Source organism: Tamandua tetradactyla, chromosome 2 (genome assembly GCF_023851605.1).
Source record: "Tamandua tetradactyla isolate mTamTet1 chromosome 2, mTamTet1.pri, whole genome shotgun sequence".
Lineage (NCBI taxonomy): Eukaryota > Metazoa > Chordata > Mammalia > Pilosa > Myrmecophagidae > Tamandua > Tamandua tetradactyla.
This window is the reverse complement of record NC_135328.1, coordinates 125,614,339-125,629,454: the sequence shown is the minus strand read 5'-3', so window position 1 is coordinate 125,629,454 and position 15,116 is coordinate 125,614,339. Positions and strand designations below refer to the sequence as shown.

Genomic DNA, 15,116 nt, shown 5'->3' with positions numbered 1-15,116 from the left:
TTTGCCCACTCTAGATATTTCATAATAGTGGACTCAAACAATTATGTTTTGTGAGTTTCCTTTACTATTTTTCTTAGGATGCGTCTGCTGGTGACAAACTGACATAGTTCTCCTCCATCTGAGAATGTCTTGAGTCGCCCTTCATTCCTGAAGGGTATTTTTGCTGCATATGGAGCTCTGAGTTGACGGTTCTTTTCTTTCAGCACCTGAACGATATTATGCCACTTGCTTCTGGCCACCATGATTTCCAATGAGAAATCGCCTGTCACTGGAATCTTTTCCCACCTGTAGCTTGGGCGTAATTTCTCTCTGGCTCCTTTCAAGCTTCATTCTTTGTCTTTAGATTTCAGATGTTTGAGAAACTCCATGTTAAAAGGCAATCAATAGATGCTGACAACAAGATGACAGAGATGTTAGAATTATCTGACAAAGATAAAGCAATACTCCATACTCATGGTAGCCAGAGTGCAACACAATTACTTCTGGCCTCTCAGTTTGTTAGAATCGTTCAACCTTGTTAGAGATGGAAGTTACATATTTTTTATAATCTTCAACATGATGTGAAAGTAACGCCAGCATCTCTGGTAAAACAGTCTGGGAGTTTAGGAAATTCAAATTACTGTCCCAATGAACAACAACGAGAAAAAACTAGATTTTGATAATGAGATACATGTTTGATTTCTACTCCATAGTAATAAAAATCAGGGAAAAGATGGTATTTTTAACCCAAAATTGTCAAAGCTAAATGATTTGGCCAAGGATTCTCCCTTATGCAGGAATTTGAATTTTTACATAACAGGGCTTCTGATGAGTAGTTTCCTTTTAGGATTTTTCTCCCCTCATAAATGCTAATTTAAAGGATTAGAAATGTGTAGTTCCTTACTTTTCTGAGAGTCCTGAAATAGATTTCTATAATTGCTTATTATTTCTAGAAACTAATGAGGACACAACTCGTCAAGAGATGTTGTTATGTGTTTCTTGGGTACCTTTAGAGGTAGCATAAAAATCCCACACTCCCGGAGGTAGCAGCCAGCTTGTGCCAGGCTCACGCCAGCACATGGCGTCAGCTCTGCCACTTTAGCTACCTGCCCAAGGTAAACATGGATAGCCGCTCACCTGCCTGTCTCTCAGAGATATTCCTCTTTTCTAGAGATGCGAACTAACTGGTTTGCACCTCTGGGGTGACGGATGAGCAAAAAAGACCAGGAGATGGGGCTGCACCCCAGCCGTCCATTCTTGGGGATCACCGAGTGGCCAGCCACAAATCCCAGGTGCAGGGGCCAGGATGGCTGGAGCAAGCCCAGTGGCCCTGGTCACCGCTTGTCTCTGGCCCTAGCCACGGAAGAGGGACGTGGCCCAAACCACAAGTTACGCAAGATGCAGATGGACCCATAGATTTGGCCGAGGGCCAGATGCAGAAAAGTCTCAGGGAGAAGAAGAAAGAAAGAATGAAAACCCAGAACAGTGAGTGAAATCCAAGTTCTTTCACTGCCTGGGTTCATTTGGGGCGACGTGAGGAGCCCTGCCTGGGAGTGTGCTCGGGCCAAGCAGCTTGATTCGCTTTGGCCAGTGAGACTGCGTGGGGGTCCTGTTAAAGCAGGCTTTTTTTTTTATTATTAATTTTTTAATTAAAAAAAATGTGACAGGAAAGAAACACAGGCATTCTTAACATATCATTCCGTTCTACATAGATAATCAGTAATTCACAATATCATTGCATAGTTGTATACTCATCATCATGATCATTTCTTAGAACATTTGCATCAATTCAGAAAAAGAAAAAGACAACAGAAAAAAATTCATACATACCCTCCCCCTTACCCCTCCCTTTCAATGATCACTAGCATTTCAATCTAGGTTTATTTTAACATTTGTTCCCCCTATTATTTATTTTTATTCTATATGTTCTACTCATCTGTTGACACGGTAGATAAAAGGAGCATCAGACACAAGGTTTTCACAATCACATAGACACATTGTGGAAGTTATATCATTATACAATCATCATCAAGAAACACGGCTACTGGAACACAGCTCCACATTTTCAGGCAGTTCCCTAAAGCATGCTTTTAACAAAGTTAAAAACAAGATCCTCATATAAAGTGACCGCGTGTCCAAAACTTCAACCCATTAATGAAGGAGCATTGAGGAAAGAACGTGGGATGTAAGATGGCTGGACTAGAAATGCTGGTTAATGTCCTAGAGGGAAAAAACTCCACAACCCTGAGGGCTCATCTTTTAACTGGAGAAGCATCTTTACATCTCTCCTTGGCAAAAATGAACAAGTATTTATGTAGCTTGAGAGTCTGGGCCCTAATTAATAGCAAACAGGGAGCTAAAGCTCCACCAGGCAGCTCAGTAGTTCCTTGGCTTCTGTATGATGTTGAGAGGCCGTGCAGTTATCCCTTTGCTTCATTTCCAAGGTTTTGGTAATTTTTCTTCATCTGGAATTGAGCTTGTGTTTTCCATGAGCTTGCTTGCCTTCCCCCAGCCCTCCTGCTCTCTCGGTTGCTTTTTTTTTTTGGAGTTCAGTAGACCCCCTCCATCCTTTCGCGAGTCGCCTCTGAAGGGTATCGGGGTTGGAGGGCTGGGGGGCCTGCGGGATCCTTGCTGCCCTGCCCTTTGTGACACAGCCTCGTCCCCAGCCCCCGGACACGCGCGTCCTTGCAGAGGGGTCAGTGTTGCCCACGCGTCTGCCACTTTCCACCATGCGTGGAGTGACTTGTTCCTCCTCAGTAAGCCCAGCCCTGGCGCCTCCGCTTCCTGCCCCTGCCGCAGGCTGCGAACCCCGATGTCCCCTTCAATGGCTCAGGCCCCCCTCAGGGTCAGGAGCCCGTCCCGGAGCTGCTACCTGAAAGTTCTCCTCGGTCCCCAAGGTGTGAGCAGAGGAAACGCCGTAGACAGTAAGAGCTTAACAGATGTGCGCTGGGGGTCTTCGTGGCCGAGGTGACGCCCTCTGGGGGTCCTGGGCTCCCGGGAGCCCCTCACCCCTGCCAGGCATTTGGAGACACATGAGCCCTGGGGAGCTGTGCCGCCCCCTGCTCTTGGTAGGGTTCTCTGTTCTGTGCTGGAATGTGGTGGTTTCCGTGGGCCCTTTTCCCCATCCAGTGGCAGGCCAAGATGAGCTGTGACTGGCTGCTGCCCCTCCCCTGCTCCGCCACCTCCAGAGGGTCTGGCTTCTGGTGATGGGACAGTTGGGTCCTGCATCCTGCATCCCTGGTGGGCGGGAGCAAGCTGGGGAGGGCTAGGGCTCTAGGGGCATTGGGGTCCTCCTGCCGACCTGGCTGACCCCCTCCTCCCTGATCTGTTCTTGCCACCCCCCACCCCACCCCCCGCAGTGAGTGAGTGGTGAGGGGATCCGACCTCGGGGCCACAGGCTTTGCCTCTCGCTCCAGTGCCTGACAGTGGTGGCCCAGTGGCCACCTGCCTGCTCCCTGGCTCTTTGTCTGTGGCCCCTACTGCTGAGGTGGATGGGGGGGCTTGTGAAATAATGGGGTGTCTTAGCATCCAGGGGCTGCTCTAACAAGTTACGCCACACTGGGGGCTTAGAGGAGAAATGGATTCTCTCCTGGCTCTGGGGGCTCCTTCCTATGTCCTCCAGCTGCTGGGGGCTCCTGGGGGGGGGGCTGCACCCCTCCACCTCGGCATCTGCATACATCTGCGGGGCCACTCCTAGCTGCTGCCCGGGAGGCGGGCATCTCGGTCTCTAATGTCATGGCCCTTTTTCCAAATAAGGTCACACCCACAGTTTTGGGGGACGTTTCTTTGTGGGGAGAGGCTCCATCCAGCCCATGCCCCTAGGAAAGGCTCGGTTCCATGGGTGCCCAAAAGCAGGGTGACCCGTGACTGTCCCCCAGGCAGGACTTGCAGGGAGAGGTGGTGGGCTGCAGCCGAGGGCTGGAGGGGTGACCCCAGACCCCAGGTCCCGTCGCCGGCACCTGTACCTGCCTTCCGGAAAGAACGTGCCTCCTGCTGGCAGCATCATGGGCCATAGAACGAGGTGTCAATTTCTGGTCTCAGTTTTCCATATCAAGAATTACCTTTTATGGCCGCTGCTCAGAGGCGGCCCCAGACAAGCACGCCCTCTGGGGCTTATGGGTGATTCCCCAGCAGAGTGGAGACTGTTTTCTCCCTCCACCTTCTTTTTCCCCTGTCCTTTACACAACAGGATTCTTCCTGTGTTGCAAAAGAGCTTTGGGGAAATCTGGGTTTTGTGGTTAAGATTCTTACACTGGAGCATGAGGAAAATTATGTGTAGCTTTTATTTGGCCCCGAGGATCCTTACTGCATTATCCGTATTTCCTTTAATTTGCGGGATTTCTAGTAAATGGACTTAAAAATAGGTCTGGGCGTGGTGCCAGGATGGGCCTGGCAGCGGCATGTCTGCCCTCTCCCCAGTGTACAGGGAGGCACCCAGGGTTGCCCCGGCCACCCCCAAGATGGGGTCCAAGGCAGGGACCAGCCCGTTACACCCCAAATCCTGGATGCAGTGGGGCTTGGTCTCAGCTGCAGGCTGAGGGGCTGGTGCTGGGGGCCTTGTGGCCAGGGGTACCAGGGGAGGAAGGCGTGCACAGGGGGACCTCAGGAGGCTGAGTGAGCAGAGGGCATCTCCTCTGGGGCCGGACCCCTCCAGCTTGCACCTCCTCCCAGATCCCTCTGCCGGGGGTTCCCTGGGTGTGAGGACTGAGTGCCAGCTGATGCCTTCCCCCTCCTTTTCTGGAGTGGGGTGGGGTGAGCATGTGTCCAAGGGAAGGAGCTTTTCCTGCCAGGGCAGGAGGCCGTGGAGAAGGTTCTGGAACCCCAGCTGCTGGGCTGCTCTCGGGTCTGACCCTCTGTCCCTCGGGCGCTACCCCAGGCTGCCGGGCTGCGGTGACAGGCACGCACACAGGTGGTTTGGACAGTGGGAGTTTCCTGCCTCCTTCCGGGGCCCCATCCTGCTGGCACAGGTCAGTGTGGTCTTGGGGGTCCCCAGCTCCCGGAGGCCCCATCCCTGTCCCAGGCCGTTGCGCCTCCTCTTCTGGCTTCTGTCCGACTGTGTCCGCATGTTTTCTGCTCGGCTGTGGAGGCCCCACCCTAGGACGAGGTCGACTGGGGCCTGTCCCGGGGATGCCCGGTGCCCATCCTTCACCCCCCACTCACAGATGATCCCGACCTGGTGCTGGTCTGGAGCGAGCTCTGTGTTTGTGCGAGTGTCCATATTGCCCCACCCTGCACAGTCAGAGGGAGCCCCCCCACCCCAAGAGTGAGCCCCACTTGCGCTCAGCCCTAGGACCTTAGGATGAGAGTCGCGTGGGGGTGCCACGGGGGAGGCATGGTCTCAGGCACAGATGCCAGTGCGGCCCCCCACCCCACAGTCCCCCTTCCCCATCTCCCCCAGGCCGGGGGCTGGTACCTGGCGCCTGGGAGGGGGGAGGGACCACTCCAGCACCCCCGTTCCTGGATGAATTTGCTTCTAGGGAGTCTTTGCTTTTTTGGATTTACACAGAAGTTGTGTGGAGCCCCCCTTCCCCCCCGCAGGCCCCTGCATTAACCCTCTCGTGGCTGTGTGGTCTGTGGGGATCCGGGACAGCCCTCAGGTTCCCATCATGTCCTCCTAGAGGGGCTCGGCCACCGCTGTGTCCCTTAAGTTGTTCCAGGGGTTGAGGAAGGTCGGGGACCAAGCGGCTGGCTGAAATGTGGGGTCAGTGGAACAGGCAGAACCCCCCGAGGAGATGGTGCAGCCTGTGGTGGGGGCAGGGTTGGGCCAAACCCCTGCCCCAGGCACCTCCCGGCCACCAGGCTCCTGTGTGGGCCGAGATCCAGGTGTCCCAGGGCAGGGGGGCCACCCCCCTTGATACAGGGTCCAGGCCGAGGATGTGGGTCAGGCCTTGGGGGTGCCTCCTGTTCCCAGGACGCTGCTGTGTGGGAGCAGTCTCCACCCCACGGCCTTGGTGGGGTTGGGGGGCCATCCCACTCTCCCCGCAGAGGTGTTGGCGGCTGTGTGGCAGCTGATTTAATATTTCTGTGGCGGCGCGTGTTGTGATTTACATTTGATTTTTAAGCATAATTAGAAATGCAGGGAGCTCTGTGTCTTACCTCGCCTCCGACTATTTATGGCACGAGATGCAAATGAGCGCGTGATGAATATTAATGTTGGGGTGTGCAGAGAGGCTCCGGGACCCCACATCCCTCCCCTCCAGGGGTGACGGCGAGGTCTCCCCAAGGGCCCCGCTGGGGCAGACGGACAGAGGGATGTAGAGGGGCTGGGCCACCGGCCTGATGTCACGGGGCCAAGGAGGGATGTCGACTCCTCTCGGACCCCAGCGTGCCCAGCACCACCAAGGGATGCAGAGGGGGCCTGGTTCACCCCATCATCGGGGAGGAGGCATGCAGAGCTGGTGCTGGCTTTTTAAGTTATTAAACTACACCCGAGGGAGACACTCTTCAAGCTCACGTTATTTAAATTACAAATACAGGCAAGAGAGGTGGGAGGATTCTTTGGAAATCCACGGGGGCTGTGGGGTGGCTGGCGGGTCTGTCCAACTGTCCACCCATCCATCAGGAACTGTGGCACGGGCCCAGTTGTGGGATGGCCACCTTCCTGTCCCCTCAGGCTTCCCCATCGGTGCGGCTGTCTGTTTTTGGGGGGTGGCTGTTTGGTTTGCATTCCCATCCCCAGGATAAAGAAGTACTTCGACAGTGGAAGAGCAGACCTGGCACGTTTGTGGCCACAGGTGTGGCTCAGGTGTGACAGTGGCACCTGCCCCCCCCACCTGTGGCCAGGTGACGTTGGATACATGACACACTGTTGCTGACGGGCGCGAGCCGGGCCCCGTATACCCCCTAGTCTCCCACCCACCTGCCGAGGGCCCTGAAGAGGGGTGCACATCCTCGTCCCCTCCCTCCCTGCAGCCCCCTCCTGGCGGTGCCTTGGGGGAGGTGTCACCAAGAGTCCTGGTGCACAGCCGCTCCCCGTGGGCGGGACCAGCTCGTACCTTTAGAGCAGGTGGTTCTCGGCTGGTCTCAAGGGTGGACATAGGGTGGGGAGCTCCGCCAGGGCGGAGTTGGTGCCCCTCTTCCCCTTAGACGATCACAGGCCACCCATGCAGTGGGTGATGAGCGTTGGGCCGTGGGAGGGTGGCGGCCAGTGGCCCAGGCCTAGGCTTGGGCCTGTGCCAGCACTCAGGGAACGCATTGCTCGGGCCATAGGGTGGGTTCCCGGGAGGCGGCCCTCGAGGTGTCCTGTTGCCCAGGCCCCTAAGGGTTAACGCTGCCCACGCCACCCTAGCTCACCCCCCACCCCTTGCAGTAGAGCTGGGAGCCATTAGCGGAGGCTGCTGGGCCCTGGTGGGGCCTGTGGCCTGCTGGAAAGTACTGGTCATTGCACCACAGCCAAAGTGATGGGCCCCCTCCCCCATTTTGAGAGCCTCGTTGCATCCAAGCCAGGCACCCCCCCCCCATAAAGTGCTTGTGCGTGGGTTGCTCACTCACAGAGCACCCAGCCTCCTCGCCACAAGGCTGGAGGTGGCCGGGACAGGGCTCCTCTCTTGGCTTCTACACGTCCCCCCACCCCCACTGCCGTGAGTGCACTTCGTGGCTGCACGTTTGCAAGTGCCAGAGAACCTTCCTTATTATATTGGTAAAATTAAACCCTGCAAAATAACTCTATTTCATTTCTCTCACCTCCCTGTCCCTTGCTGGGAGTGATCCTGTAGAATGAAGGGGGCTTCCCTCCAGGAGGGGGGGCAGGGGGAGAAGGAAGAATAGTGGCCTAGGGGGGCCCCCTGCAGTATCTGCATCCACCTGGCCTGATGTATCCCCCCCCCCCCACTTCTGGTTCTTTCTCTTGTTGTCCAGCTACAGGACACACTGTCCACGGGGATGGGAGAATGGTCCTTGGGTCCTGAATCCTGCTCCATCCCCACCCCCCGGAGGGGAGACCCAGCCACTCCCTTGCTTTACGATTGATCTTGAGGTCCATGAGTCCAGAGGAGCCAGCTTCCTCTGTCTGCAAGGCGGGGGCTGGCTCGGGGTGGGAGGACAGCTTTCCCCCAGCCGGGGTTGTCAAGGGGTTGGTTCCACGGTCCAGTGGCTTTGAGAGTGGCTGAGATGGACAAAAGTCAGATCTCTGGTTTGCTGCCTGCTCTTCAGGTCCTTCCAAAAGCAGATGAGTGCAGTAGTTCACTCTGGAGGGGAGCAGAGCAGGTGCTGTTGTCTGGGAAGTGGGGGGCTGGGTCTGCCTTGTTTTAGAGCAAGGAAACTGAGGCACCGAGTGGGGGCAGCAGTCGCTGATACTGTGGGGTTCGAGGAGGCACTGGTGTGTGCACACAGGGCCTGTTCCCTTTCTCCCTGTGCTGGCTCAGGCTGTGCCCACGGCCCCCTCCCCTCTGGCTGCCGAGTGTGTAAACCAAGCCTTTATTTTATTTCTTTTCCTCCTAAAGTTCAGCTTTGTTCTTGCTCCAGCCAGAGCTTCTAAGAAAGCAACTTAAAACCAGCCTGGGTGGGGGGGTGTCTGCACCCTCCCAGGTGGCTTGAGGACAAAGCTATGAAGCAGCCTGGTTCCCGGGTCCCTGGGGCTGCGCTGGCCATGTCAGCTGCTCAGGGATAATGATGTCTTCTCTGGGCACGTTTTGCTGAGAGCCGCCCTCGCCTGGGTCACAGTGGGTGACAGCAACTGTCGGGACAGTCCACGGCATCTTAGGCCATGCCAGGGTCCAGCACACGGTTTTATAAACCTTATCTCATTCTGTTCCACTGGAACCCTGCAAAGCCCCCTGACCCCGAGGCCCTAGGACATGAGGGGACATGGCTGGCCCTGGCCTGGGCACCTGAGTGGTCCCGGGCAGGAGCCAGGATTTGAACCTGGGCTGACAAGACAGATGCCGTGCGTGTCCCACTGGCCCCTGCTCTCGCAGCACTGACCCAGCCCCGGGCAGTGGACAGCTGCTGGTCCCTGTCTGGTCCCCAGCTCTGGGTGACCCCACTTGGCTGACCTTGGGGCAAGGTTGCCCTGGGAGAGCCAGCAGTGAGCACTGTGGTCTGTTGGCAGTCCTGGTACTCATGGCAGTGACTGGTGGGCTCCCTGGAGGAGGTGGCAACTCAAATGAGACCAGAAGAAAGGGACGTGTGTGTTCTGGGAGGAGGCAGGGGGGTGTGTGTGCAGCATGAAAGAGAAACCCCAAGCAGCAGCTGGAGGGCCAGGCCTGGGACCTGTGTCCGCCTCCAGACCTGCATCTCCCTCTGCCCCCTCTGTGTTCCTGCTGCCCTGGGCCTCTGGGTCCTGCCCTGCCTGTGCCCGAGGTTGCCGTCTGAGGCTGGGTGGTCCTACTCCTTGTCCTCAGCCATTGGGCTCTTCCTAGGACCAGGGAAAAGGGTGCCAGGACTTCCTAGCCCTGGGTGCCCGGTGGGGTGCCGGCCCAGGTGACCCGGGACGGGCTCCTAGTTGTGGGTGAGAGCTGGCCGGGCGAGGGCAGGTGGGGACAGAGGGCTGCTCCGGCCACCCCAGGGCTTGGCATGGCGGCGGCGGGGGGGGGGGGGCATCTACAGCCTCCTGTGTGGTGGTCTCCTGCAGGAGTAGCGGGGGCAGGACCCTCTGGGCCTGTGCTGCGGCCAGAGGGCACCAAGTGGGGGAGAGCCAGTCCTGGGTCCTGCTGTGGGTGGGGTCCCGGCACTCCTTGGAAGCTGGGGGACGTGGGTGGCCGTGGCCCGGGGTCTCTCTGCTGGGAGGACCCCCCTCACCCTTAGCTCTTTGGTGCTGCAGACTGTGGGTCATTTTTGCGAACCCCCTCACCACAGCCCTTGTCTCCCCAAGAGTTGCCCCCAGCTCAGTGGAGGCGCCGTGTACTCAGGAGGTGCTGCCCACTCCCCGGGAGCATCCCCACACCTGGGTGGAAGCCGGCTGCGGCGTGGCGAGAGGCACCAGATGGCTCTTTCTGTCTCCAGTTGCCCGGGTAGGGACCCGGGAGGGGGGAGCCGCGCACCTTGCCATCTCCAGGTCTCTGCCCATCTTCCTGGGAACCCCAGAAGGTGGCTGCAGGGAAACAGAAGCTGGGTGGGGGTTGTGGGCCCCAGACCCTTGGCCGGATCCCCTTAGCTGGCAAGTGGGCCTGCCTGGAGGCCACGGGGCTTGGGGTGCCCAGCCCCTTTGCCTGCCACCTTTGAGGGCGGCCTCTCGGGAACCCCACCTGCCCCCCCACCTTCATGGCATTGCTCTCTTTAAAAGAGCTAGGCTGGGCTGCCTGGACCACAGGGCAGGGAGGGGCCTTGCTCTGGGACCCCCAAGGATAGGGAACACCCCCCTCCATGTCCCCGGGGAGAAGGAAAGAAGGGGGGTTCCCAGGGCTCTCTTGGGATGCTGCCCTCACTGTACCTACCTCCTCACAGACCCCCTCTGGCCTCATCTGCCTCCTGCTCTCCTTGCCCCCTACTGTCTTTGCACTCCACTCTCCCCCTCCCCTGGCCTCTCCCCCCCTACCCCCTGCCCTCCCTGGGGGAGGCAAGCCCGGCTGGCCCAGCCAGCTCTGCAGACTGTTTGGAATAGTTTAAATGCTCTGACACTCGGGTCCTCCTGGATGGCACGGAAGCAGTTTACTGGGTAATTCATATGCAAAACTGCACTATAAATTTGCAGGCTGTCTCAGCTGCCGCGGCACCACGGAGCAGCCCCCAGCACAGTACAGTATTTCTGCCATCTTTGTTTGCATTGCAGTGAGTCATCAAAAGTCTGTCTTGTACCAACACCCGGAGCCGCGCATTCTTTTGGCACCGAGACCCCTCTGTTTTGAAAGCCGGGGCTGGGAGCTGGCATTCGCTCGGGCTCCCGAATCAAAGGCGGCTATTCATCCCCCAGAGCCGCCCGAGCGCCCGTCTGCATCCGGCGCCTTCATTTGGATGCTGAGCGCTGCCTGGGAGCGCCGGGCTGGATGCAGCTGAGCCGCGGCTGCCGAGCCCGCGCCCCAAGACGCGCACCCCCCCTCCTCCGGGGCCCCCGTCCCTGCTGCATTCCCGGAGCGGCGGGCGGGTGGGCAGCGGCACAGGGACCGGAGGTGGCCCCTGCCAGGCTGAGCAGGCGGTGGCGGGCCGGTGGCAGCGGCCAAAGGTAGGTCTCCCCCGCCGGCCGCCGCCCGGCCGGGCTGACAACTTCTCTGCAGCAGCGACTGTCTCGGCAGGGGCACTGCGGGCCCTCCCGGACGCGAACGCCCACCTGCCCAACTCCCGCCCAGTCCCGGGGCCCCTCTGCCCGCCTCCCCCACTCCCGGCCCGACTCGGCGCCCCTGCGGCCGCCCGCACTTCCCTCCCGCGGGACAGAGCGGCCTTTGTGCGGGCAGCCAGCGGCCGGTGGCCTGCGCGGAGTTGGGCCGGCGCCTCCTCTGGCCCGTCCCCTGCCCCCCTCCTCGGAATCGATGCTCAGATAAACAGCGGGGCCAGCGCCGCCCCAGCCCCTGGAGGTGCCCCGGCCGCACCTAGAGCCCCGGCAGCTACCCCACCCTACCCCGACCCCCTGGTACCCCCTGAGTCACCTGGCTCCAAATGAGCCAGCAGGGATTGGCCCGGCGTCTGCCGCTGAGGGGATGAGAGTGAGTGAGCTTGCGACAGGCTCCCAACTCCGGGTCCTGGCGGCGGCTGTGACAGCGGCTCAGGGGACAATCCCCCCCGGGCACTGGCCTGGGGAGGTCAGAAGTGGGAGTAGGGGGGTTCCGCGCCCCGGGAGAGCCTGGCAGTGTCCTCCACAAGCCCCTGCCCCTCTCCCACCTCCCAGGGCAGGTGCCGAGGGCAGAGTTCCAGGGTCCCCACTGTGCACCGGCTTAAAAAAAAAAAAGGAAAAACAAACCAGAAACCAGGCGCCAGGAAGGACCCACAGCGCTGCCTGCCTGCCCTTGCTCCGGGGTTCTCCCTCTCTCGGTGGGAAGGAAACGAGGGTCTCCTTGGCTAACTTTTTCTCCGGGGAGAAGAGCAGCTGCTCTGGGCTGGCTCCCTGCCCTTCCCGGCCCCGCTGTCCCGGGGAATGGCCTGTTCCCTGGCCTCAGCTCTGGTGCCCACCTCACGACTCGTCATCTGCTGGCTCCGAGGGTGGGGGTGGGGGTGTGCAGCCTCAGGGCTTGGGGGTGCTTGGGAGGGAAAGCTCTGGGAGCAGCACAGGTTGAGGGAGCAGCTGGGCTAGAGGCTCAGTCTCCTTCTCGTTGTTTCGGCAGCGGTACCTCTTCTCCCTGTGTCTTCCTCTAAACCAGGGTCCCGAGTGGAAAGGGTTCAGCCTCTAGGCCCAGGGAGGCCTCTTTTCTGGATTGTTCTGGCTACAGGGGGCTTGGGGGATGGGAAGGGAAGGGGGCCCAGCCCTGTCCGGCGGGAACTGACCGCGTCCCCCCCACCCCTCTCCCCGCAGATGCGCCCAGCTCCGGCAGGCCCCGAGCTGAGAGTCTGAGGCGTGCCCGCCCGTGCCCGCACGCCATGTCGCAGCTGCTGCACATCGAGATCCCCAACTTCGGGAACACAGTGCTGGGCTGCCTTAACGAGCAGCGCCTGCTGGGCCTCTACTGCGATGTGTCCATCGTGGTCAAGGGCCAGGCCTTCAAGGCCCACCGGGCCGTGCTGGCCGCCAGCAGCCTCTACTTCCGCGACCTGTTCAGCGGCAACAGCAAGAGCGCGTTTGAGCTGCCTGGCTCGGTGCCGCCCGCCTGCTTCCAGCAGATCTTGTCCTTCTGCTACACGGGCAAGCTGACCATGGCGGCCAGCGAGCAACTCGTGGTCATGTACACGGCCGGTTTCCTGCAGATCCAGCACATCGTGGAGCGCGGCACCGACCTCATGTTCAAGGTGAGCTCGCCCCACTGCGACTCGCAGACCGCCATGGTGGAGGACGCAAGCTCCGAGCCACACAGCCCCTGCCACCAGCTGCAGCCGGCCGCCGCCGCCACCACCGCCCCCTATGCCATGGCCCCCGCCGTGCCCATCCCCCTGCTGACCCGCGTGAAGCATGAAGCCGTTGAGCTGCCGTTGGCCACCGGCCCGGGCCTGCTGCCCAAGCGCCCGCTGGAGGCCGGTCCCCGGGACGGGCTGGCGGTGGGCACGGCAGGCACAGCCCCCATCAAGCTGCCCCGGGTCTCCTACTATGGGGTGCCCAGCCTGGCCAGCCTCATCCCCAGCGTCCAGCCGGCGCCCTACTCCCAGGGCGAGAGGACCAGTCCGGGGGCCAGCAGCCTGCCCACCACCGACAGCCCCACCTCATACCATAATGAGGAAGACGAGGAGGATGACGAGGCCTACGACACCATGGTGGAGGACCAATACGGCCAGATGTATATTAAGGCCAGTGGCGGCTATGCAGGTAACGGCTGGGTGTGTCAGGGGCTAACTGGTGTGGGGGGTGCACAGCAGGGACCCCACTCCCCAGACTCAAGGAATGAGCAGGAGCTGAGATCTGGGGGCTGGGCAGGACCAGGCAGTGGAGAGGAAGCTCGTCCCTGGATGGAGGGGCTGAGTCTTTCTTTCTGCCCTCTGGATCGATGAGGAAACAGAGGGTCTTAGTGGACCACACACCTGCCCAAGGGCTCACAGGGCACTAAGGGCCACTTGACTGCTCAAGGCCTTGGTTTCCTTGGCACCCAGCAGGCCCCAGCCCCCATGTGTCCATGCAGCTTCTCTGCCTTTCTGAGTTGGTCATGCTGAGGTACGGTTTCAGCAGGGCAAGGAGGCTTCACTGCACCTGTCCACTTGCTGCCTTGAGCCCTGACCCTGCACCAGGGACCAGGCTCAGAGCTCACCTGTCGAAGAATGGAGCTTCTCTAAGCAGTTCTGTTTTGGGGGTTGGGATGGGGGGGCAGGATGCCCTGGTTTAAGGTTCCAGACTCTGGTTTGTTCAGGGGCTCCAGGAGTGGTGCCACTGCACCCCTGCATGTAAGTTTCGGCCAGTGCCGTGCCCTCATCTGTGTGGGGGGCCATGGGCTGCTGCTGCAGGGGGCTCTTCCCTTCCTGCGCCTGTGTCCCTCGAGCCCTGATGGATGGAGGTGGCACAGACCTGGGGACCCCCCCATCCCCATCTCCACCCACCCCATCCCCCTCCACCAGACTGAAGACTGGATGGTGACTGCTGCAGCCGCCCTCTCGGGTACGCGCTGGACCCTGGGCTGACTGGCTTCTTACTTTAGAACTTACTCATTTGCATCTTGTTGTCACATTGACATGGGCTCTGTGGGTGGTCTTCTCCCCCCAGATCTGGGCTGGTTTTCCAATTTTGTTTTGGGCCTTTTGGGTGGGTTCAGTGTAGAAACTTGAGTGTCCTGATCCCGGGCACCTGTGGGTGACATCTATGGAGACCCCAGTGGTGCCTCCCCAGCTGGTGGAGTAGCCAGTGCCACTCTCCAGAGTGGGGGTCCCGGGTCCCCACTGGTGGCCCATGGTGGCCCTGCACAGCCAGAAGCAGGCAGACCCTGGTCTCCAAACTTCTCCCCTCTCCAGGTAGCCCCTTCTTGGTCAGGGTGACCTTGGGCCTTGGTGAGAATTGGTGCTGGTGTCCTTGGAGCCCCAGCGCTGGGTGGCCACACCTGCCCTCAAGTGCAGGTGGAGCCCAAAGCCAACTGCTTACCTGAGGACCAGCAGCCCCTCACCTGTGGGGTTCCCGAGGGAAGACGGAGTGAGCTGGAGGCTGTGTAAAGGCTTTGTGCAGTGCAGGGGGGCTGGAGGGGCTGTCACCCACTCGGGATCCAAGACACCACCCCCTCCTTGGAGGCGGGACCTGGTTCCAGGCTGTCCCTGAGTAGACCCAGGCCCGGGGCGGGGCTCCTGCCTGACCGTCACCTCCCTGCCCACCCCCCCTCTGTGCTGGCGGCACTGGTGGGATAAGATGGGGCGGGGGGTTCTACCCGTGCCGGCCCCAAGGCAGCTGGCTTAGGGTCGCCGGTCTGCCCCTCTGTCATGGTCTTCCTGCTCGGCCAGCCTGTAACTGGGGCAGAGGAGAGGGGTGTGTCATTTCTTGGTTAAAATCTAGGTTATTGGCAGTGACGTGGCGGCGTCACCGGGTGTGCTGGGGGCGGGAGCAGGGAGAGGCGCTGCATCGCGTGCGGCCTCTTGGGTCATTTTACACCCCCCTGGAGGATGGGTCAGCCTGCTGCCCCTTGCCTAGGCCCTGGGGGTGTGCCGGGCAG

At 59.9% G+C, this 15,116-nt stretch overlaps 1 protein-coding gene across 1 annotated transcript in view; it reads left to right on the top strand.

Moving 5' to 3' along the window:
* The window catches only part of NACC2 (NACC family member 2), a 70,902-nt gene that overhangs the window by 23,464 nt on the left and 32,322 nt on the right, over positions 1-15,116 (top strand). The window contains exon 2 of the mRNA XM_077148785.1: positions 12,359-13,300. Within this exon, the coding sequence (XP_077004900.1) occupies positions 12,424-13,300 (877 nt within the window). The 5' untranslated portion in view covers positions 12,359-12,423. The remainder of the gene's footprint in view (positions 1-12,358; positions 13,301-15,116) is intronic.